Below are 9,150 nucleotides of genomic sequence, written 5' to 3'. Positions count from 1 at the left end.
GAAGGTCCCCCGGGGCGTTAGGCCTGGAGGCACTGGCAAGTCAGGGGTGGGCAGCTGCACCTGCAGCCCTGTTTACCCCAGGACAGCAACAATCCTCCGACGGCTGCCAGCGGCGGGGCGAGACCCCGTGCCCTTGCCCACGAACAACAGCACTACAGGCTCCGTGAGCACCCCGAGTGTTTGGGGTTCCCCACAGCACCCCCTCCCCACCCCAGGCGGGTACCTCCGCGCCGTCTGGGCTCAGCATATATCGCTGTGGATGTGGGGACGCGGGAACCCCATGGGACGGACGGGGGCTGGGATGCGGGGATGGGGGGGCTGTGCGAGCAGCTCTCTCCCTCCGTACCCCCCTCCCTTCCCTCCGCCCCCCGAGGCGCGTCCCCGCGGCCGCGGTACCGGCGGCAGCAGCGTCCCCGCGCTGCCGCCAGGTGGCGCCGTGACCACGCGGCGCGGCGGCACCGGCACCGCCCCCGCCCCCCCCCCGGGGGGGGGGCGCTCGGCCCCGCTGCGGGAGGGGGGGAATGGGGGGGGCTCCCCCCCCCTTCCCCTCGGCCCGGCCCGTGAGAGGGGAGGGGGGTGCCCTCCTCTCTCCCCTCTTCCCTGTCCCCCGCCGTGCAGCCCCGTGCGGGCTCACCCCGACGTAATGCCATAGCTCTGCTCGCCCCCGCCCCCCCCACCCCGAAGAGTTGCCGGGGGAGCTTCTGCCCCGGGCGGTAAGGGGGGGGCTGAGCTCTGGGAGGGGGCGTATCTTCCCGTCCCGTCCTTCTTCCGACGGGTCCCCGGGAGAGGATTCGCCCCGTCGGACTCTCTCTGCCGCCTGGCAACCCTCCTGCCCCGGGGTCCCGCACCCCTCGCGCCCCCAGGCACCCCGAGGTGCGTCCCCCCCCTTCCCCCCCCACCCCTTTCAGGCCTGGCGGGCAAATGCTTCCTTCAGCACCCCGCTGCTTCTGACCCCCAGGAGTTAAGCCTGCCCCAGGACTGGCAGCCTCCCCCCCGCCCGGCGGGGGAGCCCCAACACCCCATCCCAGCGGGGGGCAACTCGGGGGTCCCCAGCTCCAGTCCCCAAGGTGCAGGGGAGGCATGAGGAGGAAAGCTCCTGGATGAAACGTTTCCATCTGGGTTGCTTCTTCATGGCAGCTAGGGTAAAAGTGGGGTTCTGCCATCATTGTGCTGTGGACAGACCCTCTGTCTGGTCCCAGAGGCATCCAGGCTCCTGCCTCCTGAACAGGGCAGGCAGAGCATCATATCCCAATCCTCAGTCCTCTGAGCCTTTTTCTCCTCTTCTCCATCTCCACAGGAGCAAGCCAGGTAGGGCGAATACAACACCCCAAGTAGCTGAACAGTGTTATCATCTGCCAGGGCGGACAATGGATTTATCTGTGGATGGAAAGTCTTTGGATCAAAACAGGAGCCTGTTGGCTATAAGGAAAATACTCATGAAAAACATCTTTGCTGGGGAGGATACGAGTGAACTGTTCCCAAACCCTCAAGTCCCTTCCACCTCTGCACCAGCAGAAAGCGCAGGTACGTGCTCAGACCCCGAGTGCTCTGCTTTCCGTCCCACCTTGAGAGGAGAGGCTGCTTTTTCCTTTCCCCCCATCCGCACGAATCTGTTGTTCATCTGCTGCCTTCTGAGAAGGGCAGGAAGGAGCACAGTCCCTTTGGGGGTGCCTCATCCAGCTGCAAAGGTCAGGGAGGAGGGAGCAGAAGGATTTTCTCGTAGAAATTCCCGTTTCCAACCTCTTCTTCCCACCCTTGGGGTCTGGGCAGAGGGAAGTGGGGCCTGACTGTCCCCCCTGTGCTGGCAGCCCAAGGCAGAGGGAGCGGGGACTGGAGGCAGCAGGAGGGAGTTGTCCTGGATAAACTCCAGGTCAGAGGCGAGAGGGGCCTTGAGCCCACTTGGAAACCGCGTCAGGGCAGGGGAGAGGCCTTTCCCCACGCAGAAGATTCCTGAGCTCTGGGACCTCTGTCTCCAGCCTCACAGGGGTTGTGTTTGTCCTCTGGAGCGAAGCCTCCTTCCACGGCCCCCTTGTTCAAAGGCCTCAAAACCAGTTGTTCCCCAGGAGCCCTGTTTTTTCCTATATTGGTTGAGCAAGCCAATGCTCTTTCCTCCTCTTTTCCTTTCCACTGGCATTTGGATCCCGGCGTTGCTGCATCCCTGCTATCTGTCACGACTGGGGACACTGTGACCATGTCCTGGTCCTGTTTGTAAGCTGCTCTTGCCTGCGCTATGAAGTTGCAGCTCATGGGTTTGTGTTGCTGGGGTAAAACCCACAGCTCAACCGTGCGGCTCTCACTCGCTTTGGGAGCGAAGCGTTTACTCACCCCTGGGAGCAAATCGCAGCCTGCAAATCCGTGTGTGTTTTATTCGGCGCTGTATGTTGGGAGCATTTAACTTGGGCTCATAGAGAAGCCTCACTGCCGTGTGCCTGAGTTTCCCTCTGCAGCAAAACAGTTAAATGCCAAGTCCCGGCCAGCCCACCAAGGACTCCCCTGTGTCCTCCAGCTCAGTTTGCCATGCCGAGGAAAGGACAAACCCAGCTTGCCACATGAATACGTCCCGGCCTCCCAGCCGGCATGACAGCGGTGCGCGCGCAGAGCGGCTCCGCTGTGGCAGTCGCCCGAGTGCGGTGGCCTTGGTCCAGAGACCAGACCCAGGTGGTGTGGAGAACGTGAGTGCTAAAGGCAACTGGGAATTCTTTAAAATAAAAACCCTGGTGCACTAAGGTTGGCCTCTGCGGTGTGGATGGAGCACAGAAGTCTCCTTGCCTGCTGCCAGCTCTTTTTTTTCCTTCTTTTTGCTTTTCTCCCCCCCCCCCCCCCCCCCCCCCCCCCAAGTCCTGACTTTCTCACCCCCTCCTTGTTTCAGCTCTGCTTTTCTTTCACACTTCTCCTGTGGGGGTCGAGCCAGTGTTTAACTCTTTCATCCTTGCAGCAATTAGTTAGTGGCTTTGAGATTACCCGTAAGCCCCGGGTGGGGCATCTCCCCAGCCCTCAGCAGGAGCCTCCAGGAGCTTTGCCTGTGTGTTAGCCACAGAGGCACACACGTGTGTGTGTACAAGGAGGAAAATAGCGGAGAACTTGTCACTTTTATTGTCGTGGCTGGCTGTCCCTGCCCGGTGGAGGTGCCCTCAGACTGCTGCTGGGATGCTGTTCCCTTCAGCATCCGGGAAAAGGCATGGAAACGGTCCCCTGATCCCCTGAACAGATTTGAAGGGCAAAATCTGCCAACTGCTCGGTATATTGATTCAAATGCATTATTCCTCCCTGGGCAGATCCCTGCCCTGGGAAAGGAGCAATCAGTGCAGGTGCAAATAGCTCTTAATTGCAAAATGTATCTCACCACGGAGGCATTTAGGCTGGATATGATACGAGTGATACAGCAGCAGCCTGAAGACGACCAATAAGCCAGAGCGCTGCAGGGGCCAAACTACTCCTATGCAATACCTATGGCGTAAATATTCATGTATGGCTGTATGTCTGTGTTCCTCCACATGTCCCCGAGATGTGACACAGTAGGATTATGTGAAGATTCAAATATCATCTGCGGGGAATGTGAAAACTTGCCCTCTGTAACGGTTCCTGCGTGAGAGCGTGGCGTACGCTGGATGGGGATGTTTTGTGTGCGGACTCACCCAGAGCCGAGGGTCGGGAGCAGTTTCTCGTTGCCAGGGGGGTGCTGGCAGCGGGCTGAGCCTGCCAGGGAGACAGAGTTCTCCGGCCGAGCTTTAGCCTGTCCCCACAGAGTGATGGAAGGGGGCTGGAAGAGGGTCCTAGAGAGTTGTCAGGCTGCCTTAGGGTGCCTATGGAGCTCTATACCGGTGCTTATAGCTTGTTGTACCTGGGCTGCCTGTTCGCCGGGCCAGGGCCCTTAGCTGCGCTCGGGATGGGGAGTTGGTGGGCTCCGCTGCCCTCCGCGGGGCTCCGCGCAGCCCCTGGAAGGGGCGGACAGCAGCCGCGGGAGCAGCCGCCCGCCCCGCCCTCCCCGCCGCTCCCAGGGCAGCATCTCCCGCACCTCGGGGCGGGGGGGTCGTGGGTGGAGGAGCAGGGGAGCAATTCAGACATAACCCCGACACTTTCGGGTTACCCTCCCCAACTCGGGGTCGGGGGGTCCCCTTCGAGTCTCCGCGATGTGACATCGCCGCGTGGAGGGCGAGTAGCCCGGCTTGCCGGGACGCACCAGGGTTTGTTTTATTTCTGTGTGCAAACGCTGCAAGCCTGTGTTTGGGGAGGCATCACCCGCGCAGCCCCCTCCCTTCCGCGGCAAGAGCCCGGGGGGGAGGCGGGGGCCAGATCCCGGGGCGCAGGGGAGCGGCGCGGCAACCGTGCGGGAGTTGCGCGCTGGGAAAGATGGGGGTTGAGGCCGGGAGACCGACGGGCGGCAGGTCGGGGAGCCCGCGCAGAGGTGCGGAAACTGCGCCCGCTCCGCCGCCGCGCAGCCAGCCCAGCGCTTCCTCAGCGAGCGCGGGAATTGGTTTTATTAGTAGTATTTTTTCCCTAGAAAAAAAATCGGACTTCCTAGAAAAAAAAAAAAAATGGACTTTCTCCGTGAAGTGTCCTGTTCGGAAATCGTGTGTTTCTGCCGCAAAGCAGCGCACCGCTGCGCGGGAACGGGGCAGGACCCGGGGCGAGCGCTGGGGGTTCGGCGGGGATTTAGGGATTTGCAGCGGGGAAGTTGGCGGGACCGGGGCTCCCCACGCGTGTTTCCAGCGGCGTTTGCGCGGGGAATAGCCCCGCTGCGGGATGCGGGCTCGGGCAGGGGGCACGGCCGGCGGGGCACCCCGGGCTTTGGGCAGCCGGGCCCAGGGGCAGCCCCGGGGGGGCGGTCCCGGGTGGAGGTGAGGGGGGGCTCTGCCACCCTCGCAATTAGCGCTGTCGCTTGTCCCCGCCGGCAGTGCGGGAGCCGGGAGCGCGGCGCCGGGCGCTGGGGAGGGGGTGTCGGTGCGGGGAGCGGGGTGCCCCTCCGGGGGGAGTGTCCGTGCCCCCCCCCGGTTATCCCGGCGAGCAGCGCCTCGTTGATGAACAAAGGCGTGATGGTGTTTGTGTTAATGCCCCCCCCCCGCCCCCACCCCGGGGGGGGCTTCGGGGCAACTTCCCCCCCCCCCCCCGGCCCGGAGCGGGGCGTCTGGGCGGGGCTATGCTAATGACGGGGTGTGGTCTCGCCCCCGCGGCGGCGCCTCGCGGGCGGCCATTGGCGGCGGCGGCGCGGGCGCAGGGCGGGGGAAGAGGTGACGCGATGCAAATGAGGGGGCGTGGCGGCGGCGGCCCCGCCCCCCGCCCGCCGGGGCTGCGGGGCTCGTGTTCGGCGGCGGGGACAGTCAAAGTGGCTCCCAAAGGGAGAGACGGCGAGTCCGCCCCGGCGCTGCGGGAGAGGGAGGGGGCGCGGGCACTGGGAGCCCCAGGGTCTCCCTCCGTCCGTCCGTCCGTCCGCGCCGCGGGTGCGCCCCGCTCGCTCCCTTCCCGGCGTGCGCCCGGCTCCGGCAACTCGCTTCCTGCGCGGCTGAAGGAGGGAGGAGAGAGCGCTTCGGCTGGGAGAGGAGAGGAGAAGAAAGAGGGAGAAAAGAAAGAAAGAAAAGAGAGAGGGGGGAAAAAGGGGGGGGGAAACTTGCCTCTCTTGTCACTGGAAAATGACACTTGATGTAGCAGAGCCTGCCGCAGCTCCCGTTCGTCCTATTGTTTCTTAAACTGCCATCTGAGATTTTTTTTTTTTTTTTTTTTTTTGCCTGCTGCCATCCGAGGGGTGTCTTCATACAAAAGGGACTTCAAGTACTCCTCCGGCTTGCGAGCGCTGCAACCAACCCCCAGCACCCTGCCAGCCCCTTCAAGCACCCAAACAAACTGCACACGCAGCAAACAGCAGCAACAAAACCGGGCTCTGATTGCCTCTGGATTTTTTTTTTTTTAATGTGCGTGCCTGTGTTTGCTTTCTCTGACTTGCTTTGATTCCAGAGATCAGCTGCAGAGAGAGAAAAAAGAAAGAGAGAAAAAAACCCCATATATAACAGTCCGCCTGGCGATTTCATCACTTTTTTTTTTTTTTTTTTTTTTGAGTAAAGAAGGAAGATTTGCGCTGTTGTTTCTGATTCATGTTTGGGATTCAGGAAAGCATCCAGCGGAGTGGGAGCAGCATGAAGGAAGAGCCCCTCGGCGCGGGGATGAACGCGGTGCGGACCTGGATGCAGGGAGCCGGCGTCCTGGACGCCAGCACGGCCGCTCAGAGGTAGGCAGGCTCCGCGCCCGCGCCCCGCTCCGCGCCCCGGGGCGTACGTCGCCTGCAGCGCTGCTCCCCGCGGGCAGCGCCTTTCCCCCTGCACCAACAAAAAGCCGGCTCTGGAGCTCTGCTAACAGCAGTGAGTTTCGCGTAAATGTCGCCAGTTAAATATTTATCCCTCTTGTCCCGTAGGAATGACTTTTTATTAAATAATAATAATAATAATAAACGGAAGCGGCGAGTTTCGCTAGGTAGGAATAGGTGGGTTTTAATCTCTCTAGCCCCTTGTATTCGCGCGGAGGAAGGAGTTTTCAAAACTCTGTTTGCTGCTGATTTAGTCTTAAGATCTCCAAATGACACTTTCCTCCTCCGATAAGCAGCGAGTTGTGCACGGATGTATCCAAAATATATTTCTCTACCTCGCTTTCTTATCCTCGTCAGAATCAGCAGCCTCCCTTCTCCTCCTCCGATAAGCAGGGAGTTTTGCAAAGCTTTCTCGAGGAGAAATTTAATTCGAAGCCCCTTTGTAAAACCACTGCCACTTATCTTAGATTTTTTTTTTTAAAAGAAATCCCTTCAAACAGGAGGTGGATTTGGTGAAGCTGCGCCCAGCCTCGCTTTCTCTCTTATTTCTCCTTCTCCCCGTCCTCTTCCCCGCGAAAAAAAAACCCAAACAAAACAATCCCCTGAAGCCGGATTCGCAGCCTGAGCCCAGGAGCCGGCATCAGCTAAGAAGTTTAATGTTGACATCTCCTGGTGTCTCCCACCTCGCCCCGCACCCCTCCCTTTGGAGCCCTCTAAGGAAGGGAAAGTTTCTGCAGGGACAACCCTGAAATATTTCAAGTTGTCTCCTCGGCTGCCGTCGCGGTGTTTACCCACCACTCCGGCGAGGGGAGGAAAGGCTGCCAGGACTGAAACTGAAAGATAAGGCACATGGGCGCTCGGGTGACAGCTCGGAGCCGACTTTGAGAAGTGGCAGGACCAATGCCGCTTCGCGGGGCAACGCGCCGGCGGGGCTGAGCGCGGCTCCCCCGCCATGCAGGGCCGGCTGCGAGCGGGCACGGCCCCCGGGGAGGGCTGGTGGGTGCCGGGGTGGGAGTGGGGGGGGGCGGGGGGAGCTGCTTGGGGCTTTGGGGCTCACCGCAGGGCGGGATGGGGTCGGGTCTGTGCCGCGCTCCCGGCTCCGCGGGGTTTCGGCGTGGCCGCCCTTGAGCACGGCTTTGCCCTGGCCCGGAGGGAAGAGCCCCGGGGCGACTCGGGGGATGCTCAGCCCCGGGGGAGCCCGGCCGGGTCCCGGCGGGGAGGGCACGGGCCCGGGAGCCGGCTGAGGGGCGGGGGGGGGAGAGTGTGTGGGGGGTGTTGAGGCCGCGTCGTCGGGGCTGCCGCTAACCCGCGTCTTTCTGGTCCCAGCGGAGTGGGTCTGGCCCGGGCTCACTTCGAGAAGCAGCCTCCTTCCAACCTGAGAAAGTCCAACTTTTTCCACTTCGTCCTGGCTCTGTACGACCGGCAGGGGCAGCCCGTGGAGATCGAGCGCACCGCCTTCGTGGGCTTCGTGGAGAAGGAGAAGGTGAGTAGCCCGGCGCCCCGCGGGGGCTCGGCCGCCTCTCCCGGGTCCTTCCCGCTTCGCTCCCCCAGGGCTGCGGCACCGGCTCGTCCCGGGAGCCACCGCCGCCTCCCGGGCGCTTTACCCTTCACCCGTCCCGGGGGGCAGCCAGGGAGGGGGTCTCCCCTCATCCCTCGCTGTTCCCGGGGCAGAGGAGGGGGCTGAGAGATGCCCCGTCCAGCCCCGGAGGTACCCGGCGTGCGAGTGATGGAGAAACTTCATATATATATATATATATATATATATATATATATATACACACATTTTTTTTTTTGTCTTTTTCCTCCGGCCTCCCGTGTCCTCTTTGACTCTAGGAAGCCAACAGCGAAAAGACCAACAACGGGATCCACTACCGCCTCCAGCTGCTCTACAGCAATGGTAAGGGCTGAGAGCCCCCGGTGTCAGCCCCACCACCCCCCCCCCCGCCGCCGCCGGCTGCCCTCCCGTCGCCTCCTCGGCTGGGAAGCCCACCAGAGGCCGGGGACCCGCTGCCCCGGTTCCCCTCCGCTCCGCGCATCCCTGCGCTCGGTGCCTGGGCGCAGCCGGGACACGGGCGGCCCCGGCGGGGGGGACCCGGCGCGCTGCCGCCGGCCGGCCCCGCTCCTCACACCTCTGCCTTGTTTCAGGGATCAGGACGGAGCAGGATTTCTACGTCCGACTCATCGACTCCATGACCAAGCAGGTAGGTGCTGCGGGACGCCCGCGGAAGGGGGTGGGGGTGTTGCGGAGGGGGGTGTGCGCGGGGGTGGCAGCCGTCGGGGCGGCCCCCGGGAGCGCGGCGGGGCGGCCCGCGGAGGCGAAACCCGCCCCCGCGGCTCAGCGGAGCGGCTCAGCCCCGGCGGGGAAGGGGCTGCCGCCTCCCGCGGGGCACGGCCGCGCTCCCCGCTCCGCACCCGCGGCCGGTCCCCGCGCAGCGGTGGGGGCTGCGGCGCCGAGCCGCGGGGACCGACCCCGGCGTCGGGGCTGCGCGGAGGGTCCCCGCGGGACCCTGCCCGCCGCCGGGCTTGGGAGCTCCGAAAAATACAGGGGACCCCTCCCGCCGCCCTAGTCCGGGCTGGGGCTGGGTTTGCCGCTTAATTAGTCAGAATTACCCTCCGGCCTCCGCCGGGCCACCGCACGCCGCGGCTCAGGCGCGGGGCTGGGTCTGTCCCGGGTGAAGTCGCGCTGCTGCCGGGTCCCGGGGCTCCCGCTGCAGCGGTCGGATCGTGGCACACGGTCGGAAAAGCCCCCCGAAACGCGGCGCGGGGAGCGGCGAGCTCGGGGTCGGGCTTCGGGGAGGGCTGTCGGGCAGCAGACCTTGTCAAGGGATTAAGCCTAATTTTGAGTTTGCTCTTCA

At 63.2% G+C, this 9,150-nt stretch overlaps 1 protein-coding gene across 6 annotated transcripts in view; it reads left to right on the top strand.

The window, feature by feature from the left end:
* Positions 1 to 5,266: 5,266 nt before the first annotated feature.
* Positions 5,267 to 9,150, top strand: part of EBF1 (EBF transcription factor 1) — a 283,302-nt gene continuing 279,418 nt past the window's right edge. For 3 of the 6 annotated variants that reach the window (XM_074838591.1, XM_074838589.1, XM_074838588.1), the window contains exons 1-4: positions 5,267 to 6,220; positions 7,622 to 7,778; positions 8,129 to 8,192; positions 8,441 to 8,496. In XM_074838591.1, the coding sequence (XP_074694692.1) occupies positions 6,087 to 6,220; positions 7,622 to 7,778; positions 8,129 to 8,192; positions 8,441 to 8,496 (411 nt within the window). In that variant the 5' untranslated portion in view covers positions 5,267 to 6,086. The remainder of the gene's footprint in view (positions 6,221 to 7,621; positions 7,779 to 8,128; positions 8,193 to 8,440; positions 8,497 to 9,150) is intronic. The other 3 variants (XM_074838594.1, XM_074838593.1, XM_074838592.1) reach the window with 1 other exon arrangement.

This window comes from Strix aluco, chromosome 13, assembly GCF_031877795.1.
Source record: "Strix aluco isolate bStrAlu1 chromosome 13, bStrAlu1.hap1, whole genome shotgun sequence".
Lineage (NCBI taxonomy): Eukaryota > Metazoa > Chordata > Aves > Strigiformes > Strigidae > Strix > Strix aluco.
This window is presented reverse-complemented; position numbering and strand designations above follow the sequence as displayed.